A 23,288-nucleotide genomic window follows, 5' to 3' on the forward strand; every position below is an offset into this window, starting at 1 on the left:
AGGAGATAATTTCTTAACACCCCTTGTTTCTGCAAATGTTACTCAGGCACAACGCAAAACTCCAGTGTACACTCCATAAGAAACCTGTAGAAGTGTGGAGCACATGGCAATATACTAACAGCCAAGAGGACTGGATTTCTGTAGCTAGTACTGACTATGGTACTACCAGAATGTGGCAGCTAGACTGGTGACTTGGAGTGGCCGCCGAGACCACATTACACCCGTCCTGAAAGACCTACATTGGCTCCCAGTACATTTCTGAGCACAATTCAAAGTGTTGCTGCTGACTTTAAAGCCCTAAACGGCCTCAGCCCAGTATACCTGAAGGAGCGTCTCCATCCCCATTGTTCTACCCAGACACTGAGGTCCAGCACCGAGGGCCTTCTGGCAGTTCCCTCACTGTGAGAAGTGAGGTTACAGGAAACCAGGCAGAGGGCCTTCTCAGTAGTGGCACCCACCCTGTGGAACATCTTCCCATCAGATGTCAAGGAAATAGGCAACTATCTGAGTTTTAGAAGACATCTGAAGGCAGCCCTGCTTAGGGAAATTTTTTAATGTTTGAAGTTTTATTCTGTTTTTAATGTTCTGTTGAAAGCTACCCAGAGTGGGGTAGAAATAATAATAATAATAATAATAATAATACGGTAGGTCTTTTTAGATGGCAAACAGTCATTATTTGCTTTCACTTTTTTAAAGTAAACAATAGTTTTGTGGCTCCATATGTCATTGTGGCATAAGCTAGAGCCCATTTTATCTTCTACTTAATGGCGCAGCAAGTTCTAAAGTTTGCAGCGACAGACTTGCAGGGCGACCTCACAAACTCCATTTTACTCAAAATCAAAGACCATTGTGTTCCATGGGGTTTTCTCCCTAGAATGTTTTAGCACTGCAGCCGAATCCCTTTTATATATAATGGCAGTAACAAACTGACTCCTGCAGCTGCTGAGGCAGCCATGAAAAGTTTTAACACCTAAGCATGGACCCCTAACAGAGCTGCACTCCTTAATCACCCTACAGCAGGCATAGGCAAACTCAGCCCTCCAGATGTTTTGGGACTACAACTCCCATCATCCTTAGCTAACAGGACAGGGATGGTGGGAGTTGTAGTCCCAAAACATCTGGAGGGCCGGGTTTGCCCATGCTTGACCTACTACAGCCTTCACTACACTGACCAGTACAAACTACAAATCCCAAGATTCCTGGCGGGTGGTGGGTGGGGAGCCAGGTGCTTTAAATGCAGGCTTCAGATGTGACCTTTGCTACGAGTTTTCCCGGGGGAATATTTTGAGCGTGCATTTTTTTCTTTTCTTTTGCCGGAAAACAACGTCTGAATAGCAGCCCATAGGGTCGGATATTCCAGGGGGAAACCAGCTGGACACCTACATTTCCCCTAAGGGCCCTAAAGCAAGCAAGGCAATGCAGAGGAGAGCTGCCGAAGTGGTGGAGGCGGGGACGCCTTTAAGGCCCGAGCTCCCGCCCTCTTCCCCTTTCTCCTCCTCCTCCGCCTGGGCTGCAGCTCCGCGCGCGGCTCCGCGGCGCCCACCCCCTCGACCCTTCCTGCTCCTCGGTTCGCCATGGCCTTCGCCACCCGCCCGTTCGTGCGCTTCTCGTCCGCCACCGCCGCCGCCAAGAAACTGGTGGTGAAGCATGTGGCGGTGATCGGCGGCGGCCTCATGGGCGCCGGGATCGCCCAGGTGAGCTGCGCGGGGGGCGGAAGGGGCGCTGCGCGGGCGCTGCTGCTGCTGCTTCAAAGGGGCGACAGCTGCAGCAGTACTTAAGTCCTTGCCAAGCAAGCACTTTCTTTTTTTTATTCTTAAAAATTTAATCCCTCCTTGAATTGCACCGAGGAATTTGGTAGCCCCGAAACCTCACAAACTCCCAACAATCTTGTTCCTCTGTGTTGGCGAAGGAGCTTCTTGCCAGGAAAACTCCTTTCGAGTTTAATTTCTTAACGCCTCTTTACAAGTGGAGGATATTGGTAGGTTATGCAAATGTTATTGTAAGGGTGTCTCAGAGCAGCTGGGAAGCTTGGTCTCCCGACGTGGTAAACGTGCCCCGCCCCTTTGCCCCTGACACGTGTGTACGGTACACACGTGTGTGTTGCAGGTCTTATTAACTCGGAGGCTTCCCGCCCACTTGAGTGCATGGCTAGTGCAGGCTTGTTGCTCAGGTTCTCGTGCCTCGGCTGCATGGCTTTTTGAAGACCAGAAGCAAAATTGCGCTTGGGTGTTTTGGCTGGGAAGATGCACATTTCATATCAGATAGGCAGCAAAATGCATGTGGCCTGAGTGGAATGTGGTTGAGCAAATGTCATGGTAAGTGTTCAAGGTCTTAGGCAGGAGGAGAGAGCATCAAATTTCAAGTTATTATTACATATTTACCCCGGAGGGTAGGAGAGAGAAATTATAATTTTCTGCCCCTGCAGAAAAAATGCATTAACCATCCAGATATGTGGGCTATTTACCTCAGGAGGACTAATGAAGAGTAGTGCAACTTAATCCCCCTCCATGATCACATGTTTTGTCATAGGGTTGCTTAATTTTTTTGCAGCTGTGAGGGCCCTTTGCAAGACTTGGTTGCCTGGAGTTGAGGGTTCCCACTTCAAACTTAACACTAGCAGCAAAGGAGCTCCCAAACCACCCTGTCTATGCCAAGGGAGAAACCAGTATTGTGTTCAGTGATCTTGGATTGTGCAAATAGTAGACCATAAAACACAATATACAAATACACTGTACCCTGAGTTCCCTCTGTGTGAGGCTGTGAGCAGTGATAAGGGAGAGGGTTTTTTGGGGTGTGGTGATAGGATTGTGGACCTTCTCTCCAGTCACGTGTGATTTTTATACCTCTCCTTGTAATCTGCCTTTCTGGATCTGTTAAGAGCTGGCGCCTCTTAGGTTGTGGATGTTGCTCAACAATATGCTGCAGGGGAGTAGACAATACTGCTGTTGCAAGTTACATGCATGTCACATTGGGTTTTGCAGAGATTCTTTAATTGTGGTTTTGCTGTTGATTTGTAAATCGTTATTTGGAAAGGCAGAGGAAAAACTTTACAAATGTTTGCTCTTCTGCTTGTTTTTCCAGAGACTCAAAAGTGGTTAACGGCAGTGCTGTTTTTCTAGAAAAAGAGGTGCCAGAGCTCACCATGAACACCTCCCTCGTTTAATAATAATAATAATAATAATAATACCCCGCCCATCTGGGTTTCCCCAGCCACTCTGGGCAGCTTCCAACCGAATATTAAAAATACAATACAGCATTAAACATTAAAAACTTCCCTAAATAGGGCTGCCTTCAGATGTCTTTTAAAAGTAAGATAGTGCTTATTGCCTTGACATCTGATGGGAGGGTGTTCCACAGGGCAGGCATCACTACCGAGAAGGCCCTCTGCTTGGTTCCCCGTAACCTTACAGTGAGGGAACCTCCAGAAGGCCTTCGGCGCTGAATGATGGGGCCTACCTAAGAGGTGCCGGAAGTGAGTTTGGGCTGGGGAAAAAGCCCTGATAATAAAAACAGACTAAAGCACAAAAGTGGGAACACCAAAAGGTGTTTCCCACACACCCCTCCACCAGTACACCTCTGTCTTGTGGGGAAATTGAGTGAATTTTCAAATAAAAAATGATTTGAGCTTTGCATAATCCCTCTGTTTTGTTTTTTAAAAATTGGTCTGATCCATTCCTGTAATGCTGGTGCTTGTGTGTTTTTCTCTATAAGATGTGTTGAAGTGAGAGGAATATAGCAATTAACTCTATAACCAGACTGTTACTATACTGTTCAAGTTTCTATTTTTAACATATCCAAGAAGCACTGCAGATTGGTTTTATAGTATCATTTCTGTGTTCTTTACTTAAATGTCTCTTTCATTCTTTGCTTATAAAAACATTAAAAACCCAACACCTGTAACTACTCCTAGCCTGCTTCCCATCGAGCACAGTCTTAAATAAGATTCATCTTCCTCTCCAGTTGGCTTCTATACATGCAGTGATAGGGGTGACGACATCTTGTTCTTTGTCTCAGGCAGCAAAATGTATTGTGCTGGCCTTGTTTCCAAAACTGCTTACCATCTTGCCCATTTTGTAGATTCTTTTATGTAGGAGTATGCAAGTCTTCAAGTTACTCATGGTCTGCAAGTGAAATGACCATTTTTGCTATCTTGTATTCACTAAAAAGCTGGTGCAGTAAAAGGCAACCATTTATTTATATACACCCTATAAGGAAGGGTACTTTGCTAACATCATAAACATGCACTACCTAGCTTATTGCAGAAACCTTTATACATTTTTTAAATATATATGTTAAATTTCCAAGAACATCTCATATTGCAGAGAAGAGATTTTCTTCTAGAACTAGGTCTTGACATGTCAGAGAATGTCTGTTTTTTGGGGGGCGGGAAATGATTGCTGTTGCAAAGTAACTTTTCTAAAGCAGGAAATGAGTTCTGTTACCATGTTTGGTCTCTGTGGGTGTGACAGGTGAAGGTTCATCTTGAAAACCCTTGTCTCTTTTTGCTGAGTGCCTTTTGCTCCAGTAAGGAATGTGAGGGTTGGCTGAGGCACATTTTCCATTTGCAGTGATACTGCCTGCCCTTTGGTACCTAGGAAAATGTTTGGTCTTCCCTCACAATTCATCAGTATCACCCCTCCCGCCTTTTTTTTTTTTTTTATCCAGAAGGTAGAGGGCTGTAACCAACTCACCGCACCACTTAAGACTGCTTGCTTAAATTCTTGTTCCCAATTGGGATCACTGCCACTTTGGGCACATAGCGATGACAGATGTTCGAAGTTCTTCAGAGCTCCTAGATTTTCTTATGGCCTGAAGGGAGGAGATCTCTAGGTGCACAGACGCATATGTTTTTGTTACTAAGCCCAACACTTCTCAAATTGAATTATTCTTTAGGGAGCACGCTTGGGTACAACCAGTTTCAGTTGCTAGTCTGAAGACTGTTGCAAAAGTTTGCTGCCGAGTTTGGGCACTAAAACTGGATAAGGTTGAGCTGAAGAAGATTCGAAACACTCAAACAAAACACACATGGCATTTTCTTTTCTGCTTATCCTCTTTATGTACCCAGATGATAAACTGGACCAAGGCCCCTTGCTTTTTTGCTTTTATAATTTTGCAATTTTCATCATGGGTATATTTTGTTTGCAAGGATGTAACACTGGGAAGGTTGGAGAATCTGTCTGATAAGGAGATAGGGTTAGAGATCTGAGCTCCATATAGAAGGTAGCTCTTTATCCTTGTTGGCAGCTGCTGAACAATGCTGGTTTCTTTCTGTAGATGTTTAGCTGCAATTTTTGGCACTTAAGGGCCATAGCTCAGTTATAGAGCCTCTGTTTTTCATGCAGAAGGTTTCCAGTTCAATCCCAGGCATGTCCGAATAGCATCGCAAATGGCCCCTGTCTGGAACCCTGAAGAGATGCTGCCAGTCATTGTAGACCAGGCATGGCCAAACTTGGCCTTCCAGCTGTTTTGGGACTACATCATCTCTGACCACTGGTCCTGTTAGCTAGGGATGGTGGGAGTTGTAGTCCCAAAACAGCTGGAGGGCCAAGTTTGGCCATGCCTGGTATAGTCAGTACTGAGGAAGCTGGAGTGATGGTCTGATTTGCTATAAGTCAGGTTCCTGTGTTGCTGATCCAGAGCAGTATAGTGGGTGTTGGGCTAGGACTGGAGTTCTATGAAGCTCACTGAGTGATCCGGGCCAGCTACAATCTCAGCCACAAATCCACCTCACAGATTTGTTGTGAAGATAAAATGTGAGGACAGAACCATACATTGAACTCTGGTTGTTAGCCAGATATAAATGTACTAAATAATTAAATATTAGTAATGGGTGCTCCCCTCTTTTTTTCCATGGGTTGCTTTCCTTTTTCATCATTATTTTTCTCCCCTGTTTTTCCTGTAGATTGCTGCAGCCACTGGCCACACTGTTATATTAGTGGACCAGTCAGATGAAATACTGAATAAATCCAAGAAAGGAATCGAGGATAGTTTGAAAAAGCTGACAAAGAAAAAGTTTGCAGACAAACCTGAGGTGGGATCTTTATTATTTATAAATATTGGAAATAATGGTTGCATGTGATAAATCTACCTTGTTTGTTTGGTTGTAATGCCTAGATAGACAATTGTTAGATTAGCATAATATTTTAAATAGATTCCTTTCAAGAGCTGGGGTGATTTCCACACTTATAACAACTCTGCTCTTTCCCCTACCCCCAACCTCAGTCAACAAGCAAAAGGAAACTTCCATACGTAGGCTGATTTTTTGCACGTTACCCTTGCAAAAGGGAATTGTAAGAAGGTGATCTTGCATTCAGTACCTAGGGCTGCCGACAGTCTACAACCCTTCTAACCACTTGCTTGTGTGGACCTGCACATACACACGTCTTAGCAAATTGGGGAACTGAATCTTGCCTTTCCCATCCTTACATATTGCCCCTAGTGATATGAAGATGACGTCAATCGTGTGTAGGGAAAAACTTAAACACGATGCAGAGTTCCCAAAAAGAGACCAGAGGCAATAGTACTTCATCCAGCAGAGCTTTACTTGTGCTGAAGGCAAATGGGTGTAATGGTCACAAATCTAGATACATTCAGGATTGGCACAGTCCATAAAAATATCCATTTGCAGCACTTACAAAAACTTACAAACTTGTAACAAGGGTAAAACTTAACAGTGTAGCATACAGAAACAAAACACCACACCAGACGGAAGAGAGAGAGAAAGAGAAAGTAAAACCCAGGCTCCTTCTGGCCTATATTTATAGTCAGCATGACCTTAATTGGAAGAGATAAGAAAACCAGTTCAAACCAGCTTCCCAGAAGGTATAACCCAAACAACTCATGACCCTTCTGCCTGCTTCTCTCACGCAGAGAAGCTTCTAGTAGCTTATAGAATCGTCTTGTATTAATCAGAATAGGAAAGATCTGTACACATCAGTGCACTTTCTGCACTGACAGATAGTGGGAGGGCAATGCAGTCCTTTTCTCATGGCCAGACCGTTATTTAGTTAAGTTTGGACTGACAGTGGCAGTTCCCCGCTGTAAGGGTGGTGGACCCATTTGGATGGCCCACCCTCAGAGACTGATGGAGCCGGATATGTTCCTGGATGTTCTGGGGAATTTTTCAGTTGAGAAAGCTGGTGATCCTGTCAAAGCCCTGGTCTCTCGATATGAAATGACGAGATGAAATGGGCGGTTGACATTATCGCTCTTGAGTGTCCCTTCTGGCTTTGTGCAGCCCAAGCTGCTCCAGGCTATGAAAAGCCGGACAAGAACTGGAGCGCAAGTGGTTCAAGTCTTGCTGGAAAACTGGCTGAACACTGGTAAATAACACATAATCATGTGTACCATGTGGCAGTATGGACTGTGGGAAAAGTCTCATTTTTCAGCTTGCATTGCGTCCCCAAGTAGGTAGCCATCGGAATTATTTCTGTTCCATTGTCAAGTCAGTTATTGAGGCTATTTGCTTTTCTCTTGAGTTAATTTACCGTATTTACTGAAATCTAATGCTCACCATTTTTGGCCACCTTTTTTTCACAAATTACATTGCGAAAATTAAGGGCGCACTAGACTCAAGTAAATACGGTACTTTGCTAGTGGCTCCCTATTTGTGGACTGTTCTCCCCAGGGATGTTCCGCTGGTGCCTTCATTATACACCTTTAGATGTCAGGCAAAAAATGTTCCTTTTTAACTACGTTAAACTTGGTTGATTGACATCTGCTGCCTTTTAAAATGTGTTTGGAGGCGGGGGGAATTATTGGGTTGTCTTTGTTTTTATTATGTATTTTCTGTTTTTTATGTTGTGAACTGCCCTTCGATCTACAGATACAGGGCGGTATACAAATTTAATAATAGTAATGATAATAGTCTATATTGTGTGTTAGGAGCAGCGGTGTGCTAGGAGACTGGGGGATTGCAGTATTCATGCACAGCTAGCAGGAGCTCTTAATTTCAATGTGCAGCACTATATTTGTTTTATTTGTTGAAACACATTTTTACCGTTGAAATTGTAATCCTTCTCATGAAGGCAAATGAAATGCTCTGTGAACAGATTTTTGTTTTTTTCTCAGGCTGGTGCTGAGTTCATTGAGAAGACCTTAAAGAACCTGACCACAAGCACAGATCCAGTCTCTGTAGTCCACAGCACTGACCTAGTAGTGGAAGCCATTGTGGAAAACTTGGCAGTAAAAAACGAGCTCTTCAAGACATTGGATAAGTTTGCACCAGAGTATGTTCATAAAATGTTACAAAACTAATGCAGAATGTCCTTGTTATCTACTAGTTTTCACTAAAATATGGGCCTGTACAGAGTAGGCGAGGCAAGCCGAAATCTCCTATCTAGCCACCCTTTCCCACTGATTGGTGTTTAGTTGGATATTTAGACTTCTCGGACGCTTCTAGATGGGGACTTGAATTTGCAGACAGATTATTGGGATATCACAAAATGGGTTGTTGGTCCCAGGGTTTCTCTCCCCACTTACTGAAAGCAGATTAAATGGGAGAGGGGACTGCGAGCTGGTATGTGAAACCTACGATCGTTAAGCAGACGGAGATTATTTCAAAATTGATTGGTGACCTCCTCCCAAAAACTTGGGCAAAGAGATGCCTCTTCAATTAAAAGTGAAAAAGAAAATAAATATTGCAGCTATTTCACCGGCAGTGCAAACTGAGATGCTTCAAAAGAAAGCATTCAGTATGAAGATTTAAGTTCTACAGGAAGTTTGGAAGTTCATCGTAATTCCGTATATATTATTCGGTGGTAGCTAATCATTTGAAGATCCCTGTTTCTCTTTTTTTGCTCACGGGGAGAGGCCTGAGAACTGAGTGAAGATACTAACTTCTGAAGTGAACGGAGGTGGAGCAGTTCTCCGCTTGTGAGCAAAGATTAAAAAGATATCCCTGTGCCAAAGAGCCACCTCCAACCAATTATTTATGTAAAGTCCCGCCCAGGCCTCCAGCTGTTCATGCCAAAGAAATTTAATCTTTGCTACCACTGTAGTTTCTGAAGAATCCTACCCTTAAGTGAGCAGCGTTATACTTTCTTCTAGACTGATAAAATAACCAGCTAAGAAGGCTGAAGGGGGGGGGAATTAATATAGGCCTATTCTAAAGTGGTATATTTATCAGATTGATTTGATTATTACTGAATGTTTGTGGGCAGTCTGCTGACTCCTATTCTTCTTCCATAGATAGTAGTCTGTTACATTTTACATTTATTATTTATTAAAAACACTCTGTGCCACCTCTCGCATCAAGTCTCAAGGTGGTGTACAGTAACATTTTTAAAAAAACAACATTTCAGTGAGATAAAGATAACACCTGACAATCCAGGGTAGAATTAAGGTCTCACTGAAATTAATTGCCCACAAATGCCTGGGAACATAAATATGCATTTAACAGGCTTTGAAACACCATCAGTGTTGATGCTTGCATCAGCTTCGACGGCAATCCCTAGACAGGGTACCACTGCGGAGAAGCCCTCCCTGGCCATAGAATCATAGTATTGCAGAGTTGAAAAGGGGCCACAAGGGTCATCTAGTCCAACCCCCTGCAATGTAGGAATCTTAGCTAAAGCATCCATAACAGACGGCCATCCAACCTTTGCTTTAAAACCTCCAAGGAAGGAGAGTCCACAACCTGCTGCTAAGCAAGTCTCCAAGGACTGGAGCACAACGTGGGGGCCTCAGACCAAGTAGGGTAAGGTGTTCCTTCGACTAAGCAGGTTCCAAGTTTAGAGCTTTACAGGGGAGAACCAAAGCATCAAACTTGACCCGGTAACCTCTTGGCATGTAATAGCAGGACGCCCCAGTGAATAGCTTAGCTGCTGCATTTTGCAATACAGGCGACTCCCCACTTATGCAGAAGTTTCGTTCCAGGCCCCTCCGTGTGCATAAGTGATGTGTGTAAGTGGGTTGCCCATTGCAATGCCTGCAGCTTTCTGCTCGAAAGCTGTTGAGCTGAGTAGTGTGGCAAAAGCAAGAGCTCCCACACGCCATTTTGGACCCCTTGGAGTCGTTGTCCTCCTAGACTTCTGGCTCATGGACATCCTCTTTGGCTCAGGCCGTGGGGACTTTCCAGCTCTCTCCTGCCATTTCAGGTTAGAATTGAATTACATATTTCCCTGCAGTTATGTGCAAGTGAGGAGTCGCCTGTATAGTTTCAGCCTCCAGACCAGCCTTTAAGGAAACCTCACAGTCCATTACGGTAGTCCAGTCTTGAGGTTATCAGTGCATGAATTGCAGTGGCAAAAGTACCTATGTCCAGGAAAAGTTGCAGCTGGACTACCAGCCGTAACTGCAAAAAGGCATTCCTACTGACTGCAGCCACCTGGGCTCTGGAACAAGGAGCGTCACACATAATCAGTTCAGAAGGGTACTAGATTAATCAAGTGGCAAACTTTAAACTGCAGCTAATATTATTAATTAATTGCACCACACAGTTGAGTAAATCTTGCATTAAACCTGTTAATAATTCACTGGAATTGATTGGGCTTTACCACTTCTAGAAGCCCCCCCCCCCCTTCTTTGTACATTTGGACCACATTCCTGTCTTCCTGTTAACAGACTGACTCTTTCTGAGACTTATAAAATTAGTTCATCACAGAAAATGAGTTCACTAGCTGAAGCAGAATATAGAACAGTGAGTGGTGACTTCTGAACCATGCTATTTTAATTTTTATTCCCATTATATAGCCCACAAGATGGCGCTGCAAATATGGGAATAGATTTTATTAATGGTATTGGAGTGGTGCTGGAATTTTAAAGGATGCACTTTAAAAGAGTGCGCCGTGTAGCCTCTTATTCAGAACTGAAAGCTTGTTGGAGGGACATCTGGCTATGACTTCTGTGTCACTGAATCTTTACTTGAGATTGAGAAAGACACAGCATTTTGAAGACTATTAAATAAAATGAAAGATGTGACTTTTTAACACTGCAGCTAGTAAGGTTTTGTTGTTTCTGGGTACATGGGGCATAAGGCAATTGCTGCATGTCTAAAGAGCAAGTAAATCACACAAACACAATCAACTTAAAATAGAATTGCAATTTATTTTATATTAAGTGTCCTAAGCTTGCTGTTTATTAAATTCAACCTTAGAGCGGGGTAAAGGTAAAGGGACCCCTGACCATTAGGTCCAGTCGTGACCGACTCTGGGGTTGCGGCGCTCATCTCGCTTTATTGGCCGAGGGAGCCGGCGTACAGCTTCCGGGTCATGTGGCCAGCATGACTAAGCCGCTTCTGGCGAACCAGAGCAGCGCACGGAAACGCCATTTACCTTCCCCCCTGAGCGGTACCTATTTATCTACTTGCACTTTGATGTGCTTTCTAACTGCTAGGTTGGCAGGAGCAGGGACTGAGCAATGGGAGCTCACCCCGTCACGGGGATTCGAGCCGCCGACCTTCTGATCGGCCAGTTCTAGGCTCTGTGGTTTAACCCACAGCGCCACCTGCGTGTTTATTATATGCTTAATAAAAACCACTTAATAGGCATAACTAATGTAAGTTAATATGTTTCATTACAGTATAAGTAGCAGAAGGCCAGGCCCCATTTCCAGCAATAACAACTAAGCCAAAGGACTGGGTGAGAAATACGTTTTTACCTGGTGCCAAAAAAAACCATTGGGGTAACTGCTGTTTGAACCTCAGAGGGAAGTTCACCCAGGAATTGTGATATCCCTGCTGCTTCTATAAACTATTACTTTAACATGCTCTGTGTGGGGCTGCCTTGGGAAAGTGCTCAGAAACTTCATCTGACTCAAAGACCTGCAGCCAGATTGCTAACTGGGGCTGGTTGTAGGAAGTATACGGCTGCCTTGCTAGAACAGCTTCATTTTCTACTGGTCTGTTTCTGGGCAGAATTCAAAATGCTGGTTATCACCTATAATGCTCTATATGGCTTTGGCCTAAGCTATCTGAAAGACCATACTGCCTCATACGAACCTGTTCAGGTTTTGACATGTTTAGTGGGAGGTCCTGCCGCCCTCACAGGCACGCTTGGTCGGTAAGCAAGAGAGGGCCTTATCTGTCCCTGCTCCCAGACATTTTAATTTCAAGCAGTAAATTTCCAGGGTTCTGTCTCTTTACTTCTGTAAAGTGTTGGACCAGGACCTGAGAGACCAGCATTCAAGGTCCCACTCATCCGTGAAGCTCGCTGTGTGGTGTTGGGCCAGTCACTGCTTCTCAGCCTAACCTACCTCACAGGATTGTTGTGGAAATTAAATGCGGAGAGAGAGAACCATGTATGCCACCTTGAACTCCTTGTAGGAAAAATGTGGGGTATTAATAAAAATAAATAATAGCCTATAGAGTCCTGAGAGCAGAGAACATGCAACTGATGCCAAATGCATGTTGTTTCTCCGCAGGCATACCATATTTGCCAGCAACACTTCATCATTGCCCATCACGGAGATAGCCAATGCTACCACGAGGCAGGATCGCTTTGGCGGCCTACATTTCTTTAATCCGGTGCCTTTGATGAAACTTGTGGAGGTAAAAGGATTTTGAAAATGTTCTAAAATGTTGCAGCATGGTCGGAGTGTCTTGCTACCTGTGTGTTGCAGAGGTTCTCCATGTTTGTTTGTTTGTTTATTTCAACTTCTGTCTCCGCGTTTCATCAATCATGATCCCAGGGCAGGTTTTTGCACCACAGACAAAATCATGTTAAAGGTAAAGGTCCAGTCGTGGTCCATTAGGTCCAGTCGTGGCCAACTCTGGGGTTGCGGCGCTCATCTCGTTTTATTGGCCGAGGGAGCCGGCGTACAGCTTCTGGGTCATGTGGCCAGCATGACTAAGCCGCTTCTGGTGAACCAGAGCAGCACACGGAAACGCTGTTTACCTTCCCGCCTATTTATCTACTTGCACTTTGACGTGCTTTCGAACTGCTAGGTTGGCAGGAGCTGGGACTGAGCGACGGGAGCTCACCCCGTCGTGGAGATTCGAACAGCCGACCTTCTGATCAGCAAGTCCTAGGCTCTGTGGTTTAACCCACAGCGCCACCCACGCCCCAGCACCACAGATAGAATCATGTTAATCTACAGTAAAAACCAGGATGTGATTTAAACATCAGACTTTTTCAAACAAATCTTTAAAAAATTGAGCAGAAAGAACAGAATATTGATTCACAACTATCACATTATGTCGGCACCCTTGGAAGGCCTGGGGGAGAAGATGTATCTGGCACCCACAAGTGAGTGGGGTCTGTGCTAGCCACACCCGCCAAGTGAGGGTTTCCCATAGCGATGTTTGTTGTTCTGCTCTGGTCATTTCTAGTGCTATTTTGATAGCACAGTTGTTCAGAGGGTAAAAGCTGCTCAATTAAGGTGGCACTGAATATTCAGGTGAGGCTGTTATTCCCTCTAATGGTGAGGGTCGAGAGAACCGGAGCCACAACAGGGCTGCTGAGAAATAGGTGAACTTACTTCCAGCTGATCGTCCCTGAAAGAACATGGAAAGTTCTTCAAAATGACTGTCCCGGGATAGGAAACTCCTCATGAGCATAACCACATAGACAGACCAGTGAGATCTTACATGTGAACAGAATGCAGCTTTTTATCCAGAAAAGAGTTAGATGATGATTATTTTTTAAATAACTGCATGTAGACTCTTTCTCATGAGTAGCTGACACAGGTATAGATTACGTGTACCTAGGGAAAGCATGGTATGTGTACACCAAACCTCCACATTACCCCCCCCCGAGATCCACGGATTGTGAACCACCCTGAGATCTACAGATAAAGGATGGTATACAAATTTAATAAATAACAGTAATAATGTTCAACAAGTGGATGGTCCACATACATAATAGTTGAGCTGTAGAAATCATAAAGTGTATGCTCTTTCATGCAAACGCTTCTATTACTATTACTATTTATTAAATTAGTATGCTGTCCTTCACCTGTTGATCTCAGGGCAATTCACAACATAAAATTACATTATAAAAACCACAGAAGACATAACAAAAATAAGAACAGCAACAGACCCATAATCGCCCCCCCCCCTTCTGCATGTGTAGGGACAGCGTGTACCTGTGTTCAGTGTAATGTGTGAGCAAGTATTGTGTTGGTCCCTCTCTCAGGATGGCTTCTTTTATGAAAGTTAAATTTGTTGTTGATGTAAAGAGAAACCGCCCCCCAGCTCACCCACCTTTGATGCTTTTGTTCTTAGGTTATCAAGACTCCAATGACCAGCCAAAAGACTTTCGAGTCCCTCATGGATTTCAGCAAAGCATTGGGGAAGAATCCGGTCTCTTGTAAGGCAAGTATATTTTATATTGTGGGAGGAGGGAGGGCCAGGTAAGTTCAGAGTGCTTCAGACTTGAAGGCATTGGGGATTTTTTCTGCTCTGCTCATGAAGTCATCCTTTAAATTTTAATTAAAAAAAAAATCACAGACAACAGGTTGCCAAAAATGATTTTTTAAATAAGACTCAGTGCTCTGCCAGCCCCCTCTGCCTGCCTTCTTACCATCCGAGGGGTGGTTCTGGCTGTCAGCTGCCTCCTTAATTTCATTGCTGCCTTTGTAGAACTTGAGCAGGGAAGAGGATGGGGAGAAAACTAGAATTAGTTGGCTCTGTCTGCCCTTGGATGTGGTTCCACCGAGTGTTGGTCTCACTGCCTTCTTCCAGTCGCAGAGGCCACCCACCACCATTGCTGACTAGATTTATCACAAATGATCATCATATCTGAAAGGCCAGTCTGAGCCAAATAGAAGAGATTTGGGGCAGGACGGGAAGAGAATAGTAGAAACGACAAATAGCGTAGAACAGATTCATGATGTTCATGAGGCAAGCTAGTGTTCTGCAATGACTAAGACTAAGCTCAGGAAGTCATTGATTTAAATTTGCCAGTAGGTGGTCTTAGACAAGTGCTTCTCAGCTTCAGCCACCATCACCAGCCGCCGCCAGAGCTACATAATATAATTTATTGACTGTTCATTTTGGCTCTTCACATTCTTGCTGTTTGGTTTCTGCTTTAGTAACTGCATTTTAATTATGGGTTGTTGTTGTTGTTATTATTATTATTGGTTTTTTGTAATCTGCTTTGAAGTGGAGCAGAAGGAGAAATAACACACAAACATTGGTTAATAATACTAGTCTAACTTGCAGAGTTACAAGCTAATGCACGTGAAGCACTTTGAACATTGGAATGCGTTCTGTAAATGCTAACATAGTATTTTTGTCAAAACAAGGAATGCATCACTTGTCCATTGTATTCTGTAGCTGATTCTCCTTCCTCTTGCTTTCAGCTTAGTAGGCACATTTTGAAATAACTTACCAGTATAGAACTTGATAGGGTCCACTTTAATCCCTGTCTTTCTGTTGACAGGACACTCCTGGGTTTATTGTCAACAGGCTTCTTGTGCCTTACCTGATGGAAGCAGTTCGGCTCTTTGAGAGGGGTAAAGATAAGCAGAGTTCTGCTTTGTGGGATATGAACGGCTTATTTGTATTGTGTTGTGGAACGTTGTTCTCGAGCAATCATTTTCTCTGGCATTTCATACTGTCAGAAATCAGAATGAAAAATAAATTCTTGGAACTATTCCTGTTAATGTGGGGAAATTACCTCTGTGAAGTAGGTACTTGTGTGAAAATGGTTGTTTTTTGTTGTTCAGTTAGACAAAACCCTTTTAGCATATGCACACAACTTGAGAGTCCACACCAGATCTGTTCTGACATGTGTTTCCTAATTTACCCTGTCACTCTGCTTTTCTTTCATTGTAAGTGCAGCATTGCTCTTATATTCCCCTTGTGCCCAGTTTGTTCATTATCTAGCAGTGTTGACAATACAACATGGACTAGAGAGCTGGTGCCATTTTGCATACTCTGGTGGCACTTGGTTAGTACTGTCTGCATGGCCACAATCCAGCCTTTTTGATAGAGCACAGTGCATTTCTTATCTGCCATTACAACTCTTCCTCATTTGTTAAAGATCCCCCCCATACCCAAAATTAGCTTATTGGGCTTTGAGACAGAGGGTATCTCTGGAAGTGGACCTATTAACTACCATTTCAATTAAACTGGGAGGTGCCAAATTGCAGTTGGAGGCATTGTACTGAACAATGTTGTTCTTAAGCTTTTTTATTTTAACTCTATGTACAAAATTAGAGCCAAAAAGAATCTAGATACATGAACTGAAAAGTGAGTATTAAAAAACATACATCAATAGGCATAAGGAATAATGAGCTTTGTTCTTCTTGCCCAGGCTGGGTATACTCTGGGCTAAAATATCCAAATTGTACATTCGGTTCTGTAAAGACCTATGCCAGGTACAGGTGGCCTGCTGCAGCAGTGGGAAATCTTGCTCAAATATTTTTTGTTTGCAAGCATGGTGCTCACACTTTCAAACCCATCTTTATGCCATCAATATTAGCCTCGCATCTGGCATTGCTTGGGAATTTTAAACCAGCAAAATTAAGTGCAGTTTTACACCAGTGCATAAAATCAGTGCAATTTTAAAAGATCTGTTCCGCCATCTTGATGCAAAATGGCCTTCATCTCAGGAACCATTGCACAAAATTTGGTTAAGATACCTTAAGCGGTTTCCAAATGCTGCATCGGGGACAAACAATTTCCCAAAAAGACATAGCTGATGCCATTAGAGATAGGAAACTTGCTTTAAAAAGACTGGTCTTTGGGAGATTGGATCCTTTGAATTACCCATAGTTCTCTCTTTGCCAGTCTTTCTTACATTCCTGGGCCAGCACAAATGTTTTTGAGCAATAAAAATGTCTTGGGGCATTGTGATCCATTTCTCTTCTCTGTGTACCATTTTGCTGCTACAGTGGTTCATAGGGTAGATGGGGTTGATGAAAGCAGTTTGATGGAAGTAGGAATAATGAGCCAAGGGCAAATTAACTGCTAGCACAAAGTCCTGGACAGTTCCTGCCCTGGTACTGTGTTGATGGAAATAAGGAATTATTATTTTTGTCTTTCATACCTGAGAGCCTGCCTTGAAATGAGCCTTGTCGTCTTCAAAGGAAACACGCTTGTTGTGTGAAAAGCTAAAGAGAAAGTTACTCTGTTGTAACTGTTCAGATTAAGCCCCCTTTCATGGTTGTCTGCTATTAAGAATGTTATTTCAAACATTTTATTTGGAAAGCAGCCTTCCCTCGCAGATGAAAGACCTCCATTATCAGGATCTCCGCAAATATATTTTAAATATTAAAAGCTCCCTTTGTAGTTCATAAAAGTCTCTTCAGCTTGTGAAACAAAATTAACTATACTTCTTGCTTATCCATCAACAAATACTGCTAATTACTCCTCAAAGGCAGTATAAGAACAAATTAGAGTGATTTTTCAAAAAGCAAAGGAGTGGCATTATGGAAACAACTTTTGTTTTATCTGAAAGCTCACCATATAAAGTGCTTCAGTTAAATGTTGCATTCCTGCATGCATAAAATATATATCCATTTTAAATTTACATGGGTGAGAAACGGGATGTGGCTTTGTCTGATTAAATGTATTCTTTAATTTAAGTCTTCGCCCCCTCCCTTCGGCTAAGTAGCATCCTGATTTTTGTTTTTGATGTGGCTTTTAAAAAATTTAAGACTTGGGATTTTTAAGAACTTGTTGGAAAATGTATTAAAACTAATGTGGTAAAAAAAGGGGGGGGGTGGCATCTCACTGCAACCCGATGTTTTGCTTTAATTGTGCCAGACTTGAGAGAGGTTCTATTCATTCCAGCAGGAGAGGTAAAGGCCAGTGTAATTCTATGTATTAAATTGTAGTTTATGGCTTGGTCCTTGGCCTTTTGCTCACACCCTCCTAAAAAAAATAAAAAATCAATGTAAGATGGAAGTTCTAGCATGCGATTTTTCAGACTTTCCATTTTCAGGAAGCGCTTTCTACTTTAACACAGCTTTCTGAAGAATCTCATAAGCCTCTGTCATGGAACCTCTTTACACTGCACAGGATTCTGTTTGCTGTGCTATTGTTGAGCACTGAGCCTGCATTTTTTACTTTACTGTTGCACCAGTCTCAATGCCTGTGCCTACTGCCATGCAGACCCTGCTGTTGGGCCCACTCACCTCCGTTTGCAGGTGATTCAAGCTCAGAATGAAGCCACTGACCCCTGTTAAAAGCAGGGCACCAGGTGGTCCCCATCCCAAACCACTGGGAAGCCACACCTTTAGTTATAATCTATTAACTGGTATACGGAAGTTGTGCATTTTCTGCAGCAAAGCCTTCTTAAAAGCTGCTGCTTTATTGAGTGTGGAGCCCAAATGCCTTAGTGAGTTGAAACCAAGTTTTAGGCCTTGAAAGAAGGGAGAACAGATGCTGACCTTTGTTAACCCGCCTGCCAACTGTGTCCTTAGGAGATGCAGCAAAGGAAGATATTGACGTTGCCATGAAGCTCGGGGCAGGCTATCCCATGGGCCCGTTCGAACTCCTGGACTACGTTGGTCTGGATACTAGTAAATATATTATAGATGGTATGTACATTTTTCCTGATGAGCTTGATGATATATAGCATATTTTTCGCGCCATAAGACGCACCTGAGGATAAGACGCACCTAGTTTTTAGAGGGGGAATGTAAGGGGGCGGGGAATTCTTTAAAGGGAGTGCTGAGAAGAGCCTGTATGCATCCCAGGCTCTGCTCAACTCTCCCTTTCACGAGCCGCGAGGAGCGTGGCTCCTCCTTTAAAGGGAGCTCTTGGGGGCTTTTCTGGGAGGTGGGGGAAGGGGCAGAGCTGTACGCTCTGTCCCTTCCCCCACCTCCCGCAAAAGCCAGGGATAGCCCCATGAAGCCTCCGCAGGGCATGGGAATGAAGGCTCCCCGTGCCCTGCGGAGGCTTTGTGTGGCTAAGCCAGAAGCTAGAACAGCTAGAGGGAGCACTGCACAGTGCTCCCTCTAGCTGTTCTGGCTTCTGGGATAGCTGCACAGCCTGCATTCACTCCATAAGACGCACACACATTTCCCCTTACTTTTTAGGAGGGAAAAGGTGTGTCTTTTAGAGCGAAAAATACGGTATCTATTTTACATGCATCTTTCCATATCGAAAGAAAAACCCAAAGTGGCTCACAAGTTAAAATAGATATGGTGTGTGTCCCCTGCCCCCTGTTCTTGCAAACTGCTAACGGGGCTTTGTGAAACTTCAGTTGTGTTGAATTCTGTTGCTGTTCGGGGGGAAAGTGACTATTTTCTTCCTGAGAATCACAGAAGAGGGTTCCTTATTGTCTGTCTCAATCTTGCTTCTGGTGAGCTTGACTAAACTACTGTTTATGGTAGGTTCCCCCCCCCCCCCACTGCGAGGGGTCTTTGTCAACAGTTCCCTTGGAGGTGCTAAAGATGACAGTTGCATCACCACAATCCCTATGTTAGGGAGAGTTTTAGTGGTCCTGGGGCTGTGTATGTGTGTGCTCCTAGAGCCAGGTTCAGGGAACCTGTGGTTCTATTGATTTTGGACTATAGTTCTCATCACTATTGTAATCTGCATAACATCACCTGAGTCACTAAGACCTGTGCTTAGTCTTGAATAAAGTGGAAGAGGTTGCTGGATTTTCAGAATTTAGTCCTGTAATTCCTCTCCAGTCCTTTTTGAACAGGTGAAGTATGCAGTTTACCCCTCCATTCTCAACTACCCCAGGTGAGTTAGTTGGGAATGAAGGCCTTGAAAATAACGAGCATCTGATTAAATTGAGACTTTACGTAACAGGCGTGTGCTACTCCTTTCCCCCTCTCTCACCAGGGTGGCATTTGTTAGAGCCAGACAACCCTCTCTTTGCTCCAAGCCCGCTGCTGGATAAACTCGTAGAGGAGAAGAAGCTGGGGAAGAAGACTGGAGAAGGCTTTTACAAATACAAATGAACTTGGCCATGTTTTTCCAGAGTTAAGGATAACCTCCTTGTGCCATTTGGATGTACTTGGAATGCTGCTTAATCAGGGCTTTTAAAAAGTAGTCGTCAACACTACTATATAATCAAAATGCACAGTGTGTCTTGAGGCAATTGTTTTCCCGGGTTAATGATTTTCTCGATCTATGATTCTGAGAGCTTTACATTCTCAAAGTGCCTTTTTTTCATAAGCTCCCTGTCTCAAAGGCCAAATAAATGGGGTCTGAGTTAATAAGACTTGTAACAAGCATCCTGTTTAAGAGGCGGACACTTGAATGTGAATAAAATAGTCCTGAGATCATCTTGATAAGCAGCACACTGCTTTTAATTTATCTTTTTCTTTCTTGGCCAGTAGGTGGCATTATGACAGCATTGTTCTGAATGCAAGTGGAAACACAGTTTTTGCATGTCAACCAGTGACATTTTATGAAAGGCAAGCTTGCACCTACTGGTGCAAATGAGTGACACCTTAACCACTATCTCCTTTATTCTATTGTCTCTGTATAGGTTTTCAGCTTTAAACCTGGACACGTGTCCTTGCCTTACTTAATAAATAGAGGTGAAGGAGACTTAGAACAGCAGCCGAGAGTTCCTAAGCTACTTAATAATTTTAAAAGGGGGGGAGGCTCCCTTGCTAAGGAAACTGAGGTATGATCTTTCCAGCCTTTGTTTTTCTTCATTTAAAAGCCACCCATCTAAGTGTGGCTACAACTGCAACTAAAGCTTATGCAGATTCCACTAAATCCACGGCACAGGTTTCCACCTCTGCTTTAGAGTATCAGGTAGGAAAAATACTAGAGAAATTATGCATGAAGTTTGAGACAACTGCTTTTGGCTATTGGGGGGCGGGGCGGTAGCTAAGAACTGGATACAAAGCCATGACAGCAAGTATAGCTGTTTGGGATTTACTACTTTTCCCATATACCTGGCTAAAATTACATTCAGAGTCTGGGAAGGATGCAAAGCCAACAGGAGTGAAAGTGCTTTGCATGAGTGATAAATGGATATTTTTGTTCAGGTTAAGCTCTATAGAGTTTAAATTCTCCATATAGATGCAATCCCCCGAAAGAGAACCTCATATTGCCTTATACCTTCTCAGTATTATTTTTATTAATTACTACAACTACTATTTTAATAGGTTGTCCTCCGTTCACCCTAAGATCCCAAGGTAGGTTACAACAGTTAAAATACAATGTTAAAAACAGCTTAAATGATCTACGCCTGCAAAAAAAGGGTGGCAGGTGTCTAAGAGTTGGGTCTTCTGCATTTGCTGAAAGCTGTATTTTCACGACTAAGGGGCTGCCACAGTGGATGTCCTCTCCCAGCCCACCACCTCCCTGAGATTCTGAGGGTGGTGGAACTACCAAGAGGGACCTCTCTGCTGAACTTCGACACCCAAGGGGGTCTGTAGGGACCTCCCTTGCCCTTGCCCTTGCCCTTACCCTTCCCTTTTCTTTTGGAGAATACTGGATTGGCAAAGGAAAGGAAGACGATTAGTGTTTGGATCTGCATTATTTTATGGCTATAGATAGGAAGGAACTGGAGCGAACAGAAATGCAGGAAAATAAGTGGGAGTCAGAGGCTTGTTAGAAAGTTGTACTGTGACAAGTGTTTCTGTCAGCAGCATAGCTGTAAACCAGGCATAGGCAAACTCAGCCCCCCAGATGCTTTGGGACTACAACTCCCATCATCCTTAGCTAACAGGACCAGTGGTCAGGGATGATGGGAGTTGTAGTCCTAAAACATCTGGAGGCTGAGCTTGCCTATGCCTGCTGTAAACCAAGATGATAAATGGATACCTGTCAGAGCCCTAAATTGTCAAGATTTAATTGTGAATTAAGCATTCACTGAAGTGAATATGTAGATCACTGTGAAGCTTGCTGTTCATAGTTATCCTCTCCGTACAACATTTAGGAAAAGCCATGGCTTCCTGCCAGCAACAGCCAGTCACGTGGAACAGAGGTAAGGGAGTGGTTTAACAGTTAATCCCTCTTCCCAGGGAACTCTGGGAATTGTAGCTCTGTGAGGGGAATAGGGAAGTTTCCTAACAACTCTCAGCACCCTTAATGAACTACAGCTCCCAGAATACTTTGGCAGAAGACACGGCTGTTTAAAGTCATAGTGCTTTTATACGTATGATGTGAATGTGGCCTCAATATTATCTATATAACTCTTGAGGGTTTCAGGTAGGGGACATTCCCAGAAGATGTTGGGGATTCCACTTCTCTCAAGGGCCTAAAGCACTCTTAAAACAATAGAAAAGTCATGCTAAAACTAGTGAATCATTACATTTTATGTGTAAAGAACTGAACTTTGGGTGGGAAAGTGCAAGTATTCAGCCTGAATTTTGGACACCGTTAAGGGGTGGTCTTGCAGGTTATCCTTGAAGTGCTAATTGAAAAATTGAGTCGGCCTGTGCATCGGAGTGCCATTTTTGTCCTCATAGGTTGTACCAAGTTTCTGTAAAGCATGTGCTCTGCAAGCGTAATTGAATGCACACAGCAGATCCCCAAGGGCCCATATGTGAAGTTGGTGCATAGGAAAAGTGGCTGCTATCTCTCAAAACACTGTTCAAAGTCAACAGCCTTTCTGTTCCAGAACTCAAGACCCTTAACTTGCTCAGCTGTCTGCGATATCAACAACATATCAAACAAGGAGGCCTAAGCTAAGACAGTAGAAACTTCTCAAGTGAGGCAGTCACAGCAGCAGGTTGCAGTACTATGTCAGACTTCAGAAGATGAAGCAGCACAAAACGGTAGGATACACATAAGTACTTAAAGGGGGGAAAGGGGAATGCTTAAGATAAGAGCAGCTGTTTTCAGGCCTTGTGAAGGCATCCTTTTCCAACTGTTCCAATTTGTGGTATAAACTTCAAAATGAACGTGCAGACTCTGCTGCACATTATTCAAATTTCGTGGGCTCACATAGACACATAAAAGCTGCAATGAGGTCAGAGGCTGAGAAGTGGCATTGAAAAGGTCTACAGGCTTACAAGAGTTGCTCTCAGACCTTAAGAACCACCAGTGCCGGATCCTGTGTGGCAGTGAACAAGGTTCAGGTGGCAGAAGGCAAGGCGGCTGATGGCCTTGCATGAGTTGGGGTGCTTGGAAACAGGCCGTGCGTGCCATGGCAGCAGCAATACTAAGCACATCTTCCCCAAGAAACACTGAGACATACCCTGAAAGTCAAATTCCAGCCCACCACTAGAAGGCAGCTTGTAGGGGGATGGGGCTGGGGAAAAAACAGAGGCCACCACAGACTGCTCAAACAAGGCAGTGCCTTGTGTAGCCTGCTTTAGAACCCAGCTTAATTTTTAGAATTATCGCACATTTCGTAATGTATTTGAATCTGTTTAACTGTCTTTATATTGAATTTACTTCCCAGGGGCACACGCACAAAATGAACCATTTCTAATGTATTCTGCTAGGTTAGATGACCTGCAAAGCAGTGTGCCTTTTC

General features: G+C 43.6%; 1 protein-coding gene across 1 annotated transcript; it reads left to right on the forward strand.

Moving 5' to 3' along the window:
* Positions 1-1,447: 1,447 nt before the first annotated feature.
* HADH (hydroxyacyl-CoA dehydrogenase) lies at positions 1,448-20,139 on the forward strand. Its single transcript, XM_083456837.1, has 8 exons — positions 1,448-1,694; positions 5,903-6,031; positions 8,071-8,228; positions 12,361-12,487; positions 14,162-14,251; positions 15,321-15,393; positions 18,310-18,426; positions 19,685-20,139. Exons 1-8 carry the CDS (start codon positions 1,575-1,577, stop codon positions 19,801-19,803), a joined length of 933 nt encoding a protein of 310 aa, XP_083312963.1. The 5' UTR covers positions 1,448-1,574; the 3' UTR covers positions 19,804-20,139.
* The last annotated feature ends 3,149 nt before the right edge of the window (positions 20,140-23,288 follow it).

The sequence above is a fragment of the Podarcis tiliguerta genome (genome assembly GCF_965153285.1).
Source record: "Podarcis tiliguerta genome assembly, chromosome: 9".
In the NCBI taxonomy this organism is placed as follows: Eukaryota; Metazoa; Chordata; class Lepidosauria; order Squamata; family Lacertidae; genus Podarcis; species Podarcis tiliguerta.